The 16,162-nt window shown below is 45.1% G+C and overlaps 4 protein-coding genes across 9 annotated transcripts; 1 reads left to right on the forward strand and 3 right to left on the reverse strand.

The window, feature by feature from the left end:
• Positions 1 to 108: 108 nt before the first annotated feature.
• Positions 109 to 5,927, reverse strand: LOC148341483 (dynamin-1-like protein). Of its 2 annotated transcripts, XM_088288391.1 has the most exons (19): positions 5,693 to 5,927; positions 5,113 to 5,254; positions 4,707 to 4,753; positions 4,546 to 4,617; positions 4,324 to 4,410; positions 4,095 to 4,257; positions 3,860 to 3,980; positions 3,606 to 3,737; positions 3,156 to 3,362; positions 2,943 to 3,063; positions 2,690 to 2,845; positions 2,512 to 2,601; positions 2,300 to 2,392; positions 1,610 to 1,663; positions 1,360 to 1,416; positions 973 to 1,104; positions 787 to 896; positions 559 to 718; positions 109 to 417 (listed from the first exon to the last, which is right to left on the reverse strand). In XM_088288391.1, the coding sequence occupies exons 1-19, from the start codon at positions 5,792 to 5,794 to the stop codon at positions 361 to 363; spliced, it is 2,103 nt and encodes a 700-aa protein (XP_088144517.1). In that variant the 5' UTR covers positions 5,795 to 5,927; the 3' UTR covers positions 109 to 360. The 2 variants fall into 2 exon arrangements, with proteins under 2 accessions (XP_088144517.1, XP_088144518.1); XM_088288392.1 differs by lacking the exon at positions 1,360 to 1,416.
• A 93-nt stretch (positions 5,928 to 6,020) lies between these two features.
• Positions 6,021 to 6,944, forward strand: stmp1 (short transmembrane mitochondrial protein 1). The gene is made up of 3 exons (XM_088288399.1): positions 6,021 to 6,185; positions 6,339 to 6,392; positions 6,497 to 6,944. The coding sequence occupies exons 1-3, from the start codon at positions 6,171 to 6,173 to the stop codon at positions 6,566 to 6,568; spliced, it is 141 nt and encodes a 46-aa protein (XP_088144525.1). The 5' UTR covers positions 6,021 to 6,170; the 3' UTR covers positions 6,569 to 6,944.
• smkr1 (small lysine rich protein 1) lies at positions 6,765 to 7,329 on the reverse strand. Its single transcript, XM_088288398.1, has 2 exons — positions 7,238 to 7,329; positions 6,765 to 7,176 (listed from the first exon to the last, which is right to left on the reverse strand). Exons 1-2 carry the CDS (start codon positions 7,238 to 7,240, stop codon positions 6,931 to 6,933), a joined length of 249 nt encoding a protein of 82 aa, XP_088144524.1. The 5' UTR covers positions 7,241 to 7,329; the 3' UTR covers positions 6,765 to 6,930.
• A 470-nt stretch (positions 7,330 to 7,799) lies between these two features.
• Positions 7,800 to 15,828, reverse strand: dhx57 (DEAH (Asp-Glu-Ala-Asp/His) box polypeptide 57). 5 transcript variants are annotated; one of them, XM_088288912.1, is made up of 23 exons: positions 15,784 to 15,828; positions 14,492 to 14,674; positions 14,165 to 14,431; positions 13,898 to 14,095; positions 12,931 to 13,763; positions 12,513 to 12,667; positions 12,315 to 12,436; positions 12,013 to 12,208; positions 11,787 to 11,911; positions 11,349 to 11,482; positions 11,207 to 11,261; positions 10,895 to 11,109; positions 10,699 to 10,815; positions 10,530 to 10,626; positions 10,291 to 10,464; positions 10,010 to 10,210; positions 9,468 to 9,744; positions 9,290 to 9,385; positions 8,863 to 9,009; positions 8,654 to 8,728; positions 8,394 to 8,528; positions 8,120 to 8,320; positions 7,800 to 7,999 (listed from the first exon to the last, which is right to left on the reverse strand). In XM_088288912.1, exons 2-23 carry the CDS (start codon positions 14,668 to 14,670, stop codon positions 7,856 to 7,858), a joined length of 4,143 nt encoding a protein of 1,380 aa, XP_088145038.1. In that variant the 5' UTR covers positions 14,671 to 14,674; positions 15,784 to 15,828; the 3' UTR covers positions 7,800 to 7,855. The 5 variants fall into 5 exon arrangements, with proteins under 5 accessions (XP_088145038.1, XP_088145037.1, XP_088145033.1 ...); XM_088288911.1 differs by having other exon boundaries at positions 8,797 to 9,009; XM_088288907.1 differs by having other exon boundaries at positions 8,797 to 9,009; positions 14,165 to 14,674.
• Between the last annotated feature and the right edge of the window lie 334 nt (positions 15,829 to 16,162).

A 16,162-nucleotide genomic window follows, 5' to 3' on the forward strand; every position in this document is an offset into this window, starting at 1 on the left:
CAAGCAAGCTGGAATACTTTTTGTGGAGTTATTGATGACTTCTGGAGACTTCCTCTGTCAACAAACTCATAAAGCCACACAGATTTTGATTGCATTTCCACTCGTGGAGGCAGCACTTGATCACTTTTAGTGAAGCGGTGTGATACATGGCACCGGCAAACACAATTGCACGTCACGTCAACAACTTTGTCCAGTTACAATAAATAAAATGTTGCAATGTCATGACAGGCTTTCCGTGATCATGGCAAGATACCGTATTTACATTTTCGTCAAAGCGTGCGTGTGTTGAAAGGTACATGAGGTGGTCATGGCGTCTACTTTCAGGGGAGGGTTCAGTGCATTCTTGAGGTTTCATTCAATTCACCACAGATGAGTTTCTCTGATCTCTGCTATCACCTGGCTGGCCTTCTGCAATGCCTGTGCAGAAAAAAAAAAAAACGTTTAACTCATTCACTACCAGCCGAGTAAAAAAAAAAAAATCTTTGACGTCTTTAGCCGTCAATGGCAGTAAATGACTTGAGAAACTTTCCATCGCTAGAAGTGTTGAACGGGTTTTACCTGCAGCATGTCGGCCGCTTCCTTGCGACGTTGGGCCATGTCCTCCGACTCTGTCAGCAGATCGTTGAGGAGGCCCGACTTGTAGAGCTGACCCACCAGCTCGCTCTGAAGGCTGTCCTTCACATGGTTGACCAGGAAGTGCATCACCGCTTTGGGCACGCTGCGGAGCAGAGTGAGCGGTTGGAAATCGAATCATGCAAGATTGTTTCGGGGAGGTGCACCGTGTACCTGTCTTGGATGTTCTTGCGAACGATCAGGAAGTATGACTTGATGAGGCGTTCGATGACCTCGCAGTCCCGCTGCTCGCGTGACGACAGCTTCCTGGCTACCGGTACCGGCTAGGAGTTAAAAAGACGAGAGATTATTCAATAAACGATACTCGTCTGAACAAATCGGTAGAGGAGGACAAGCCACCACATCCAGCAGGTTGACGGCTCCTTTAAGCGGGCTTCCCGGACCCGAGCCTGAGCCGTCCTCTCCTTTCTTGAGCATCCCCCTCCAGGTGCCCGTCCCGTCCTGCTCACCCTGCGGCCCCGCCGCCGGAGTCTAGGATCAAAAGTAGCACCAACATGAAGCCAATCAGCATTCGAGTCGAGCGTAGGATCACTCGTGTGAGGTTTTACGCGTCACACGAGCTTGGGATGCAAAACAAAACCAAGAGTTTGGATAGGTCAAGACTAGAGGAAATTAAATTGTTAGTGCAAGTCCACGCAGGCTGGGGCACGAAAACAGCATGACATGGGGAACTCGAGATTAGGGGACAAGCCAAGCCATCCATCAACAAGGCCAGCAGCTGCCCACCTTGGCGCCGTCCGCGTCTGCTCCGAACGCGGGGGGCTCGCCAGAAACCGCGAGAGACTGGCACAGAGGTCAAGTGAGCAAGAGAGTTAGAGAGTGAGAGAGAGAGAGAGAGGAAGTGCAATCCAAAGTGATTTGGTTCCTTCTTGGTAACTCTTGATTTGTTTTGAGTTGTTTTTAAAAAAAAAAAAACATTTTAAGCTAATGGGACTCCCTAATACAAGATCGGAACATTTTTAAAGAGGAAATCTACCTTCTCCCGAGGCACTGCAGTGGGCAGTTCTCTCATCCGGTTCCTCCTTTGCTCCTACAGCATTCACACGCACAAGCGTGAAATGGAATACATCAAGTTCTCCTACATGATAGACTACAATCAAATAAAATAGATCAAAGTGTAATGTTGACGAACAAGATGAGATAAAGAATCAGTCAAGTGAAGGATTAGTCATTGCGGACAGATCAAATAAAATAAAATAAAAATAAACAAAAAAATATATAGAATAAAAAAAATAAATAAAATGAAATAAAATAAAATATAAATATAATTAAAAACATAAATATAATTAAAAATAAAAATAATTAAAATAAAAAAAATAAAATAAAATAAAATAAAAATAAACATAAAATATATAAAATAAAATAAAAAAAAATAAAATGAAATAAAATAGAAATATAATTAAAAATAAAAAATATAAATGTAATTAAAAATAAAAATAATTAAAATAAAATAAAAAAAATAAAATGAAATAAAATAAAATATAAATATAATTAAAAATAAAAATTATAAATATAATTAAAAATAAAAATAATTAAAATTTAAAAAAAAAAAGAAATAAAATAAAATATAAATATAATTAAAAATATAAATAATTAAAAATAACAATTAAAATTAACTTAAATGAAAGTGTTCCTCTACAAGCGTGTACGGCGTGTTAGAACACACCTCAATGTTGTTGTTCATGACCCCGCAGGCGTCCGCAAAGTCCGGATGCTTTGTGTTGATGTAAGCCAGCTCAATGGCAACCAAGTTGTGAACCTGTTGGAGCAGGAAAACATGTTTCATTTCCTCAATGATAATCATCTCACATGTGCTACTACTAAAAAATAAAATGGCAAGACACACTGTGCTATTTAGCAGAAAGAATGTAATGGTACCATCTCATTAGTGATGGGCAGCCTTTTTCTCAAGAGGGAAGTGACGACTTCCACGATGGCCTCGTGGAGCTTCGGGAATCTCTGCAGCTCCTGGCGGTCAATTCGCATTAGCACAAATATTGGAATAAGAGAAAAAGAAACCGAGACGCCGCCCAATATGGAAGCGCGACTTGAATACCTGAGTGCTGTAGTTGCTGCAGTGCTGGATGATCCTCTGCATCTCCTCGTGGACCAACTCCACACAGCGCAAGCTGGGCTCCTCCAGGCGTTTCACCTGCTTCTTCACCAGCAGCTCGAAGGAGACCTCGGGCACGAACAGAGAGGGGCGAGGTCCCTGATGCGAGACGGGAAGGAGAAAGGTAGGCCATTCGGAACGTTCAGGAAAAATCCAATTTATAAGGAAGAAAAAAAAATGAAAAAAAAACACTCACAGTAGCGTTCCTTATGGCTGTTAGGATATCGATGGTGCTGAGGCCTCCGAGAGGATCCACACACTCCAAAGTCCGGCCAAAAGTCTCGTGGAATATGTAACAAATTCGGGCTCCACCACACCTAATATCAAGGGGATATTAGATGCGATTGACTTCACACGGGTCATGCGCTTAAATGGTTTTGCATCTTAATCCGATGGCGCCGACACTCACAGCTCAGCCGTCTCGATGTACTTGGCCGTGCCCTCGATGGTGTTGCAGTACTCGGTGGCGAACTTGGTGATGAGCTGGAGCAAAGTGGCGCTTTGGTCCTCCACGGGCTCGCCGTAGCTGCCGAGCAGCGACTGGTACTGGGCGGCCAGCACGTTGATGCGCGTCTTCAGCTCCGGCAGACAGTCGCGGATGTGATGCATCAGTAGTCTGGCGTGAGGAGACGAAAGGGTTAAGTCAAGCTTTACCCGTGACAATTTCTGTCCTGAAGGTTATTCAAGTTAGAAAAAAATCAAAGCCCGTTACTAAATGGTCCAAATGTTATATTTCTGATTTCTATTTTCAGTCAACATTTCACACCCTTGAAAACGGATCAATACATTCATTTTTTTTTTTTTTTTTTTAATAATGAACCTAAATTAGTTTTAGATAAATAATATGGATCACACCGACCTATTAAGGGTCCTGGCCAGGTATTTGGTCCCATTCCTATTAGCAAGAGACGGATACTTCTTCTGCAGGAAAGCGTGTTCGTCACGGATAGCGTCAGCCACAGACTTTTTATTGTTGATGTCCAGCTGGCTCCTTCACACACACAAAAAAAAAATGCAGTACATTAATGCAGCTTTGGGGATATTCATTATTAATATTTTATACTGAATATGTCAGAGCACTTATCACCAGATTTGTGTTGAATGTGCGCTGACCTGTTGACCACGCCGATGAGTCCCAGTTTGACAGGAATGACTCGACCCATCAGCACGTCCATGGCATCGGTACCGGCGTCCATCAGGTCCAGTTTGGTCACCACGGCCAATGTCCTCCTGCCTTGTCACATGAAAAGATTTGATTTGTATGATCTAAATTCATTCATGGAAAAAAAAAAAAAAAAAAAAAAAAAAAAGATAAGATTGCGCAAACGGAATTGCTTTTGGATTTTACCATCGGGGTCCACCTCCCGGGCCACTTTGAGGGCCTCTGACGTCGCCATGTCAGTGTTGGCGGCGGTGACGGCTAATATGATGCAGTTGGGGTTGGAGATGTGCTTCAGGATGAGATCTCGTATTTGGATCTCGATGTCTTTGGGCTGATCCCCAACAGGCACCTGAGACAAAATGAGGTTTTTTTATTTTAAGGCAAGCGAACGCTGCATTCAGGAGGGCCGTGTTACCTTGGTGATGCCGGGCAGGTCCACCAGGGTGAGGTTGACAACGTGGGGAGAAAATATCTTCAGGTGAATGGGCTCGTCACTGATTCCCTGCAAAATGCAAAACGGGATTGACGACAACAGATGGATTCATTTGCTTAATTCTAACTCCGCAAATGCAAAATTAATCAGAATACAATTGCTTCGCCGAGTGGTGGCAGTAGTCAGAAGCAAAAACAATCTCACCTTATTATTCCCGGACACTCGCTCGGTCTCAGCGTCTATTTCTTGCCTGATTTCATCAAAATCAGTGTAGATCTGCCCAAAAAACAAAAAAAAAAAACAATGCAAAAAAATAAATAAATAATTGATTACCATGTAATACTTTAAACCACACCACTCGTCACCTTATTTTTGGTGTGCAGAAACTTCCCCCACTCTTCACCTTCTCTGCCTGTACAACAAAAGGAAAAAAAATGAAGGGCGAGACCATGTAGTTTAACATATAACACAACTATTTTGTGCAGGATGCTAGGTCAGAAGAGGCAGGGTGGCAAAGGGGCACCACTAAAGCTGGGGGTCAAAGCAGCGTATGGCGGGTGAAGGAAAGGTTAGTTAAAATGTGATTCACGTGACTACAATGCACCTTTATAGAGTTTTTTTGTTTTTCACACCTTGGAATCTGCAAGTGATTAAGCAGCAACAGAAAACAGAAAACTTCATTGTTGGGACACCGAAATGTGTGGTGGAAAAGATTGAGAACACTAAGATAGAATGGTGTGGGCGAGGGGTGAGCGAAAAGCCGTCACCTACCGACGTCGTCATTTTTGCGGGCATCTCCCGGGTCCACGTGGACCAGCTGGAGGATGAGAGGCCGCCTGGTGACGATGCCGGTTCCGCGGGGGAGCAGGTCACGGCCCACCAGGCTCTCCAGGACGGAACTCTTGCCGCTGCTCTGAAGACGCAACAAGCACAGATTTATATGGTTTACTTTTGTCTAAAACATACTTCCTTGGCACCAAAATGCCACCTTTGCATTCCTGTGTTCTAGCATGTCCAATAGGAAAGTAGTAATCAGTATTATTACAAATTGGTGTTCATGATTATGAAAGATTTGAATGAAGGTGAAAAAGATATTTTGAAACACCCGTCTTCTACTACTAGTAGTGGCCTATTTTGGCCAATGGGGTGTTGGCAGGATTCTTAAATTAGCACCGAATCAAGGTTATCAGTCTTTCCAGTGGAGACTTGAAACTGAAAGCACTCCTCCTAAATATGTACGCGCATGTCATTAACGTCTAACATTATCCCCTGGAATTTAGAACTAATAAGAATCAATTAGCTAAATGATCCACACCAGGTGCTTGACAGTTATCGTCGCTTTTTACTCTACCTGAGTCCCCACCACGGCTATTTGCGGCAGCTGGATAATATCCGCGCCCACAGTGTTGAAGACATCCTGGAGCTTGTTAATGACGGGTATCAGCGCCTCCATGTTTTCGTTTTCGCGACTATAAGACGAATTCGCCGGCTATGTTTTGTGATGGAGCCAAAGTCATTCAATGTCTCGGCGTCGCCACCATTGCGACAACAGCAGCTGCAATTGGGCTTTCGCGGCGATGGGAGTTGGAGTTTTCTCACGATAGTCGATTGTGGCCCATGCGGAGAAAAGGACTACAAAAACTGGTTCTCATAAAACAACGCGAGATTACAGGGGTTGGTCCAACTGTCGCGCATGCGTAAAGGCATTATTATGACAACCTAGCTTTGACACACGTACTTTAGTTTGTGTGTAGCCTCAAAGCTTTAACGTAGATTTGTTTTCTTTAAGTAGACTAAGTCTGCCATCTTTAAGACTTTAATATTGCACTATGTTACAGTTCTTGGTGAGTCGAACCTACTTTTGTACTTCATCGACACTTGAGTTGAAACGATTGCTAGCGTAGCATAATTGTTACATTAAAAAAAACCTCAGCGCAAAAATCGAACATGAATATTAGCCCTAATGCTTTTTAAATTAGTGTGCGATCATCTTTCAGGCTGGATTCACCTTGGGCAATGTTGTGGGGATGTACCTCGCTCAGAACTACGATGTAAGTTGACTCCCATTACCTCCGCCAGGGCCACCATTCTTTACAGTATTGTGTTCAGTGTGTTGTTCATTTTTGTGTGCATTGCATTGGATTTGGTTGTCAAGGTACCCAACATAGCGAAAAAAATCGAAGCGTTCAAGAAAGACGTGGAGGCCAAGAAGAAGCCACCCGAGTGACCAACGTGGGATGATGATTCCATCACGATCATGCACTCTGCAGAACATCTTATTTATTTCACAGGGTTGTGCAACGAGCTTATATTTGATATCATTCAAATGTGTGTACGGTGAATAATGACAGTGCCTGAAACATTTAGTTTCGCAGAAAAGTTACATTACTTATATTTCTAATAGATGGCTGGATTTTAAAAAATGTACACTTTTTTGGTTTTGTGTGTTCCCCGTTTGGCACTTGTGTTCTGAGAATTTGAAAATATTCAGCTTCCAATAAAGTTGCTGGTCAGTCCTTTTCTCTTATGAATTGAAAACAAAAAAAGGTATTAATACTTGACTGGATTGAAATGAATATGAACAGTAAATTACTTTAACTTTTTCCGTTTCTTTGTCTTTTTCATGTCCTTGGAGCAGCCATAGCCTCTTAACTCCAAGCAGGCGGCCGCATTGTGAGCGATGTAGTACACGTTCTGCATGGCTGCTCCACTAAGAATGTCTGCGTCTTTTTGAGTGGCTTTGTCCCCCGTGGAACACTTCTTGGCTGCTTTTAGAGGCTGACTCTTTTTGGTGGGTTTAGAGCGGCGGGATCTTGATTTTGTGGTCTTGGTAGCCTTTGAAGAAAAATAGTGTCACCATTTATGACTTACTTGCATGATATTTAAAAAGCCTTACCATCGGAGCGAGAAGCGAGGTCCACGATCAGGCCACAAATCGGTTTCAAAATGTTCTCCAAAACAGGATTTCTTAATCCCTCACAAAAAAAAGAAAAAAAAAAACAGCGTACCAGTTCTTTGCGGCGGTTGATAGGCCGACAAAAGATTCCCACTGGCTCCTGGTTTGTTTACGTCCCGTTGTCATGGTAACAGCAGACTGGATCTTACAAATGAAAACGTCGGCCTCTCCCACACGCTGCTCCAAAAAATGTCACAGACGACTAAAGATGCAAATAAAAGCTAACAAGAGAACTCGCTTGTTTATTTCAAATATTTTCCGACAAATTCTTTGGCAACTCCCCAATTCAAACAGCCCTTGGAGTCAAATTGTGAGCGTGCAAATACATTCAGATGGTGTTGAATATGAACAAACTGCAAACTGGACCAACATTGTCCTAAGTGCAGCCATCTTGAGTAAGTAAACGGCATCCAATATGGATCCAAGAAATCAACAGTCTAAAACGTGCAAACGCGGATTTCCCGCCCCCCCCCCCCCCAAAAAAAAACAATTGAGGTGACGATTGAAACAACTGAAGGTGAGCTCATAACACGGGAGACAGAAGGACTTCGGGGAGAGTTACTGAGTGGACACGAGGTTGACGATCATGCGGATGATGCGGGAGCCGCGGGGGCAGCTGCACAGGTCCATACTGGGGCGACGGATTTTGTCCTCCAGCAGGCGGTCCAGCTCACAGCGGAGTTCCTTTACCAGCTCAGCCACCTGGAGGAAGTTCAAGTATTTTTTTTTTAATACCTAGAGTGCTTTTGGCACCTCATTTCAACCAAAAAAAAAAATGCAATCTGAGCTTGGAGCGGTAAATAAACCTCCATTGACGCTAACCTGGTGAGAATCGGCAGCGAATCGAATCCATCCGTCGTCGAGGGAGATGACAAACCGGCCCTGGTGCATGTCCACGTTGACCTCGCCGCCTCCGAAGAGCACCAAAGCGTACACGGACACCGTGCTGCAGTCTCGGATGAAGACCCGACTGGTTTTCACCTTCTCCAGGTAAACCAGGTAAGGGCTGCGGTACTTGCGGACCTTTAGCGCAGAGGGAGGGAAAACGCTAGAGTCGGCGCAAAAGGCGCTCGGTTCAATTCGTCGTCCCGCTCACGCTGTAGTTGACGGACGAGGGGTGAACGTGGACGCAGCCGTCGCTCTTGGTCAGGAAGCACAGCTCGTTGGTCTTGGGGAGCATCTTCACGGCTCCTTTGACGCTCATCTTGTAAACGCCCTCTGGGGCTCGGACCTGGTGAGGAAATGGTTTCGTTGCAGCCTGGGTCACTTTTAGAAATCAGATGAGGTCCCAACGTGTGCATGAAATCCACATTTAGGATTTGCTTTTTCACTTGGAGTTAATGAGGAGACAAGTACCTGCACCACATTAGGATAGAGGGCAGCGCACAGCATGGCCGACATTAAATCGATGTTATCTGCATTCAGGTTTGCCTGGAACAAAGCAAAATAGAGTTGTTTAAAAAAAAAAAAAATGAAAAAGAGTGTTGATGACGCGGTACCTCAGGGCCAGTAGCCTCGAGAACCCCGTCGGAGCCTTTGGAGCCAAGTCGCTCAATCACCCTCACCCTCAGCCCCTCCTTGATGAAACCAATGTTGGACAGCAGCTCGGCAAATTGCCGCTTCAGGCAAGCGATTTCCCGCAGAACTCGCACAGACAGGAAGTTCATTCGGCAATAACGGAGGTCGGCTGCCTTTTCAGCGTTGCACCAACCCTAAAAAAAAAAAAAAAAGAGAGAAGCCCAACGTTAAGCCAGGGGTGGGCAAACATTTTGATTGGTGGGCCACAATGGGTTCTAAAATTTGACAGAGGGGCCGGACCAGAAGCAGATGGATTTGAGAAAAAAAAAAAAATAAATAAATAAATATATAAGTTTGGCGGGCCGGATTAAAACATTTAACGGGCCGCATGTGGCCCCTAGGCCGTAGTTTGCCCACACCTGGAGTAACCTAAAATCTAAATTAACACTTTTTTTTTCTTCTGTAAAATACCACCTTGTATGCCTGGAGCAGGGTCAGATGGTCACTCTCGGCGACCGCAAAGGCCAGTTTCGTCACTTTGGCCTCCTCACGCTTGTCCCATGGTGACACCTTGACGACAGACAGCAAAGAAAGTCTAAAATGAGAGCTCAAGTGAAAACTTTTTTTTTTTTGCCTCGTAAACAATTCTTACAAAAGGCGACTTGAAGGCGAGACTGGCAGCGATGGTGAGCGCCGGGTCGAGGCAGCGGAAGATGGCGCCGAACAGCATGAGCTTGCCGACGCGTACGTCGACGGGCAGGCAGGCCAGGTGGTAGCCCAGCGGGGTGAGCTTCTCCTCGGCCGTCAGGGCGCCAAGGTCCTGCAGGCGCCGCTTGGCCGCGTCCAAGCTCCCTGTGGCCGGCGGCTCGATCAGGCGATGGAAGACGGAGTCCAACGTTTGCTCGGCGAACACGTCCAAGATCTTGATGCTGTCAGAAGCATCAAAAAAAAAAAATATAAAAAATAGTGTCAAATAATATAGGAATTTGCCTATTATTGCGTAATTACACGTTATTATTTTATTTAATGACAAGCATTCAATATGGAACGATTGCCTGAATGATGATACGTTTTAAGATTTTCAAACAAACAAATGGACTTTTTTTGGCGTCTATTCCCGTCAATGGCAGTGAATGAGTTCATCTTGGTCTGATTATTTATTTATTTATTTTTTTTCGAAACAGATGGATCTACCGGAGGCAAAGCTGCTCCAGAGGAACTCTCTGGATCTCGGGAAGCTGTTGCTGGGCCAGCTGGTGTCGGAAGCAGTGGCTGGTGAAGAGGTGGAAGCAAACCCCGGAGGTCACGCGGCCTGCCCTGCCCTTTCTCTGAAGCGCGTTGGCCCGCGAAACCCACGACTCCTCCAAGCTCTCCATACTTTTGGACGCGTCATACCTGGAAAGGGCACCGGCGCACAAACACATTGCACCGCCAGCCTCGGGTGTTCGTTCACGTTCCGACGCGACAAAAGTCACCTCTTCTCCTTCATCTTGCCGCAGTCGATGACGTACACCACGTCGTCGATGGTGACCGAGGTCTCGGCGATGTTGGTGGCGATGATGATCTTGGTGACCCCCTCCGGCGGGCGCCTGAAGACGGCCTGCTGCTCCTCGTTGGACAGGATGGAGTGGAGCGGGTACACCACACACCTGACGTCGGTCACACAAAAGATGATTGGCGTTTGCGAAAACGAGGAACAGAGAGGGACTCCCACCTGTCTGCGTGTCTGTTGTTGAACGTCCTGTTGGTCTGCAGCTGCTCGAAAAGCATCGTGATCTCAGCCAGGCCGGGAAGAAACACCAGCACTGCACCTGGAGCACACAAGAACCATCAAAGCTGAATATAAGCGAGCCATAAATAATTAATTTGTGCGTGATTCTTGCCTGGTGGGTAACTGTGCTTCCCATCCACAATCCACTCCAGCAGACCTTCGATCAGGTCCATGTTGATCTTGTCCAGGTCCATAGAAGCAATTGTCTTCAGCACAGATGCTTTACAATCTGCAAAGGCAGAAAAATTAGTCATTGGGTAATGCACTTGTTTTTTTTTTAATATCAATGCCGTGTGTCGTCACTTCACCTTTGAATCTAACTGTAAGTTCCTGAAAGCTGAGCTGCTGGTCGGGAATGGAGTCCTTGACAAAGTCCTTTTTGGTGAGAGACATGAAGTTCCACATGTCGTCCCCCAAGGTGTTCACTATGTCCCTCGGCTCGCCTCTTTCTCCGTGCCCACTCGCAGAGGAGGGGTTTTGCCTCCCGGAGCGCTTGTAAGGACTGCCGTCCTCCATGGAGTAGCTGAAGGAAAAAAAAAAAAGAAAAAAAAAACAGCGGAGATTGTTTCAAGGTTCAAATTTTCAAGGATCCAAAATTCCATCGCTTAGGAGGCACTAACCGGGTTAAGGAGATGACGTCCTCAAGGAAATACTGAGTCACGGGGAAAGTGCAACCTGGACACATTGACAGAGATTCACTGAGAGAAAACCACAAAAAAAACAAAAAGAAAATCGGTGCATTTTTAATTTTTTTTTTTTTACCAGGGATGTGTAGCGTAGGGCAGTCGTAAAAATATTCAGAGAAGATGTTGGCGTTCAGTGTGGCACTCATGAGAATAATCTTCAAGTCAGGTCTCTGAAAAATCAGATCTTTCAGGACCAAAAGGAGCAAGTCACTGCAAAGAGCAAGAATTGAGTGAATTTAGTTTTTTTGTTTTTTTGAATAATAAATATTATGTGCGATTTTAGAGGTGACAAAATTAATTGCATCATTGTCAACAACAACTACGGGGGGGATACATTTAAAAAAAAAAAAAATACAAATTAAAAAAAAAAAAAGGATCATGTTGGAAAAACATTGTCATTTCTTTTTTCTAGAAGCAAAGGGGATTCAAATTTAATTTCTTTTTTTCAAGATCGCCCTGACCTATGTGAATATCTGTTATCAGGGCAAATTCGGAGGAGAAAAAAAAACCGCACCTCTCCTCCGTGCGCTCGTGCACCTCATCCACAATAACGTGAGTGACGCCTTGAAGGTCCGCGTCGCCCTCCAGTCTTCTCAGCAACACTCCCGTGGTGCAGTAAAGTAGCCTGGTGGCCGAGGACTAAAAACAGCGGCGGGGGGGAGGGGGGGCGACACACAAGATAGTGCTGATCGAGTTGCAAAATAAGTCTGGTTGAGTATATCGCCAGGCAGTCGACGAACCCGGACACTCTCCAGGCGGATCTGGTAGCCCACGGAGTTGCTGAGACTCTCGGCGCGCTCCTGCGCCACCCGCTGGGCCACCGAGATGGCGGAGATGCGACGCGGCTGAGTGCAGACGATGTTGGCCACCTTATCGGCCGGCCCGCTCAAGGAAGCGTCCAGAATGAACTGCGGGATCTGAGTAGTCTTACCGCACCTTCAGAGAAGATGAAAATTCAGTTCTTTGGGCACTAATGAAGATTCTAAGTGAGTTGGCAAAAAAAAAAAAAAAATAATTTTAATTTTTCAAAAATAAAACTCACCCAGTCATACCGCTGATAACTAACACTTGACAGGCATCCAGCAGATCCAGAATGTTGTCTCTCTCATTCCAAGATGGCAGTTTCATCCTCTGCTCCAGCATTGACCTGAAGTGTTTCGACGACTATGGAACGATACGATGAGTCATTCAACTCAGAAACAAGTTTACAGGTTTTTTTTTTTGGTCCTCGTCTCTATACCTGTTTCATGTGAAAGTCTCGACACAGTTTGCCGTTCTCTTGCAGCATCTTGGGATTATTGGTCACCCTCTTCCTCAGGTTGACAGAGCTGACGTTCTCCACAGGGACGGCGGCGACCTCGTCGTCTTCTTCCGGCCCCTCTGCCTCTTCGGTGCCTTTTCACAAAAAATACCAAAGACGTGGTGTTATTTGGGTCCGATTTGACGGACAGAACTTTATGTGATAGTCCCATTCTGCCGCATTGTCGTACGGTGTTCCACAGGGTTCCTTTTTGGGGCCCCTTGCAAAATATGTATTTGCTGCCTCTGTGTTCCATCTTACTATTTTCTAAATTTGCGATCATTTGGATTTGGTAAAAAGACAGAATGTTATTTTGGAAAGTCTAGCTAAATGAATCAAAATTAAATAGTTTTCTTACGGTACACTGGTGGTTTGGTCCTCCTGCTGGGACAAACGCTTTCCTCCAAAGTCCGGCTGCTCCCAATTTTCCGTTTTTCTGGAGCAACCGAGGCAGGAGGAACCACAATGGGCGGCGGGTTGCTGTATTTGTGATGCGTGACGTCCAGCAACTCCTTCATGGTGGCCTCATCCTCGCACAAGCTGACCAGAGTATAAACCACGGGTTCTTTGTGGCGGGCGGCCGTCAGAGCTTCGCCGAACAGCCTTTCGGTCACGCTGAGCTTCCCGGCGGCGCCGATCGACTCGTCGTTGGTGCTGAAGGCCACGACTGGTGCTTGAGATGGGTAGAGGTTCCCTTTGGGGAAACGGATCTCCAGTTCGTACTGCGGGGGCGAATAGCTGCCGATCCCAGTCTGAGCAGGCCCCTGTTGGTCTGATAATCCTTTCTCTGGAGCTTGGTGCTTGAACTTGCATTTGCTGCCATACCTGCAGCCTCTTCCTTTTGAGTAGAACTGGCAGACTCTTTTCGAAGACTTCCCGCCATTCTGATTTGCGCTGTAGTTTTTTCCAATGTTGTCAGTGAGGAAAAGGGCGTCCAAGGTTATGATCCACACGGAATTGGCAATGCGTTCCTGGAAGCGGTCGCCGTAAATGGCAGCCAGCGCCAGGGCTTCCTCCTGTCTCTGGTACAGGCACTCGTCCACGGGCGCGGCGGAGAGGCCCGCGCTTGAAACCGCTTCCTGTCCGTAGCGCTCGGAGTAAACTTGACGAAGAAGATGCTCCAATGTAACACCGAATTCTCCTCCACAGGATTCCAGTGCCTGCTTGCTGCGCTCCCGGTCAAAGCCATACCTAGACCAAACGACAAGGTCAAAAGGTTAAACAGACATTTTATGTCCTATTTTTCAACAAAGGGATGAGAGCTTTATTTATTTATTTTTTTGGTTTGGATCATTCGAGCTTACAATGGAAAGACGTGCGATCACCTGCAGAGTTTGCCGATAGCGAACCAGGAGACGACGGGTTCAACCGGAGGCCGCTCATTGGCCGACTCATATTCTCTCGGGCTCTCCGCTCGCTCCGCAGGCTCGCCGGTGGTGGTCCAAAACTGGCCTTCGTCGCGGTGGTCCATTTCATCGCATTCCTCCTCTTGCTCCTCATTCAAATCATCGAGACCCGTGTCACTAAGGACAAAAGAGAAATGGGTTTTAAATTTTTTTAACGCTCCTCTTCGTGTTCAACGTTTGCCTTACTCGTCACGGCCATCAAAGTCGCGTGTCCGCAGGTCCCACAGCAGCTCCTTGAGGAGTTCTTGGTTCTTGTCGGTCATGAAAATCTTCTGCATGGGCATGCTGCTCGCGTCGGGCATGCCTCTGTCACTCGCCTTGGTGGACGTTCGGTTATTCGCCAGGGATTTTGGGAGAACCGAGTGGGTTCGGTTGACTCTATCTCGATCTCCACCTCCCCGTCCGGCATTGCCAATCCAGACATGGCTGCTGCCACCTCGTGCTTTGGCAGGTCTGGAGGGAAATTCCAAATTTAGGACAGAAGAAATCACTCTGAGCAATGGAGGTTTATACCTGCTGACTGTTCGCCGGGGTCCAAAATCAAGGGTGAAATCATCGTCGTCGTCACCCCAGCAGCCACTTCCTCCTTTTCTACCTCCTCCTCCTCCTCCTGCTCTGCCTCCTCCTCCTCGAGGCTTGTTAAATTTCCCTCCTCCTCTGTTGGGCTTCCCGCCTCTTCTCCATGCACTCATTTTTCTGTCAACAGAACCGGCAACAAATTCAACGAACAGCACAAAACATTGAGAATGTCTTTCTTTTTATTTTTTTAAGTTGCCATTGCCAACAGAAGTGAAGTCCGCCTGAAGTATAAATGCTTTTATTCCTCGCCCCATACCTTTGATTAAGGTATTATTTTACTATACGGTCATTTAGTTTATTTCTTCTCTTTGAAAAAAAAAATCACCGTATGCAACTGCTCTATACATGCTGCTCAAAAAAGGAGTGGGAAGAAGAAAATGTATTAAATCCCACCTCCACCTCCCATTTATATTACAAGCCACAGATACTAACTTTTGCAAACCCCCGAATGGTTAAATTGCTCCTCTACAAGCCAGACTAACACAAAAAACAGATTAGAAAAAATTATGCGCAATATATTCCATATACTTATCAAAATTTTTATTTTCAAACGCATTATATTTCAGCAATAATATATGATAACACGGTAAGCAACAACAGGCAACAAGCAATTATTTAAAATATAACAACTCCCAATGAAGCAGATGAAAAATATGTTTCATACAAAATAATATTTCAGAATTCAGTGTTCCTTACCCTTCGTTTTTAGGTTAGGCTTATGTACGAGACCATTTTTGCAAAATGCATCTGGTATTTCTTTTTTATTGCAATACAGATTAATTGATTGCTTTTTTTGTTAAAAGGTACATGGGACGAGGACCTCGGAAAAATGAATCCCATATTAAATGGCAATATAGAAGGCTGTGGTAGAATTTTTCTAAATCGTATAAACTGTTGCAAAGCACACTTGAACAGCTTTTCTTTGGTTAACAGTGGCAATCAAACCCACATAACAAATCAACAAAGTCAACGTTTATGACGTATCGTATCTCGCAGTTGTGGATTAATTTACAACGATAGCGTTCGCGCTAACCTTAGCTATAATGCTAACCGGCCGGCTACCTCAAATAAGAGCCTTTTTCGCTACTTTCTCACAGCGGGAAAGTGACGAAAATTTTAGATTGGTCTACACCTTTAAACGTTAGGCAAAATGACAAAAGGAAGTTTAAATGTCATCCTTTTAAAGTGAACTTTTTACAAAATAAAGAAAATATTCGAAAGAATACCGTGTGAGTGAGCCAGGTGCTTGCAGCCCGTTGATTGGTCGTAAGTCAGAGGTCAAAGTTTTCACATCCGGTCACGGTTTTCGATCGGTACAAATCAATAAAATAAAACGTCCATTATGAATTAATAATATTTATATCATAAACATGCGAAAATATGTAAAAGTACGATCAAAGTATATATTAGTAATTATATTGGTGTAACTTCGGCAACCACAAATCGTGTTGTTGCCGAGTTCACAAACTAGACAAAACAGCGAGCAATATGTTACTTTTCTGGACCATTTCGCAAAACTCAAGCACTTTCCAGAACCAAGTTATTTTCTCGTCCGTGTTGTTAGATCACATACACTGCAGAACGTTATGAGGAGAACTATTGCCC

The sequence above is a fragment of the Idiotropiscis lumnitzeri genome, chromosome 2 (assembly GCF_059441095.1).
Source record: "Idiotropiscis lumnitzeri isolate Australia: NSW breed Sydney's pygmy pipehorse chromosome 2, RoL_Ilum_1.0, whole genome shotgun sequence".
NCBI classification, from domain to species: Eukaryota; Metazoa; Chordata; class Actinopteri; order Syngnathiformes; family Syngnathidae; genus Idiotropiscis; species Idiotropiscis lumnitzeri.

Bases quoted from the DNA above. Each gene is read 5' to 3' on its own strand.
- dhx57 (XM_088288907.1), bottom strand. From the start codon at position 14,670: ATGAGTGCATGGAGAAGAGGCGGGAAGCCCAACAGAGGAGGAGGGAAA. The intron at 13,764-13,897 runs GTGATCGCACGT...CGTTTGGTCTAG, and splicing joins GCTATCGGCAAACTCTGCAG to GTATGGCTTTGACCGGGAGC. The intron at 9,386-9,467 runs GTAAGAATTGTT...TCTGTCGTCAAG, and splicing joins TCGCCTTCAAGTCGCCTTTT to GTGTCACCATGGGACAAGCG.
- LOC148341483 (XM_088288391.1), bottom strand. From the start codon at position 5,794: ATGGAGGCGCTGATACCCGTCATTAACAAGCTCCAGGATGTCTTCAAC. The intron at 3,363-3,605 runs GTCGGTGTGATC...TCCTCACGCCAG, and splicing joins CTGGCCAGGACCCTTAATAG to ACTACTGATGCATCACATCC. The intron at 2,393-2,511 runs GTACCATTACAT...CTGCTCCAACAG, and splicing joins TGCCCATCACTAATGAGATG to GTTCACAACTTGGTTGCCAT.
- stmp1 (XM_088288399.1), top strand. The intron at 6,393-6,496 runs GTAAGTTGACTC...TTGGTTGTCAAG, and splicing joins ACCTCGCTCAGAACTACGAT to GTACCCAACATAGCGAAAAA.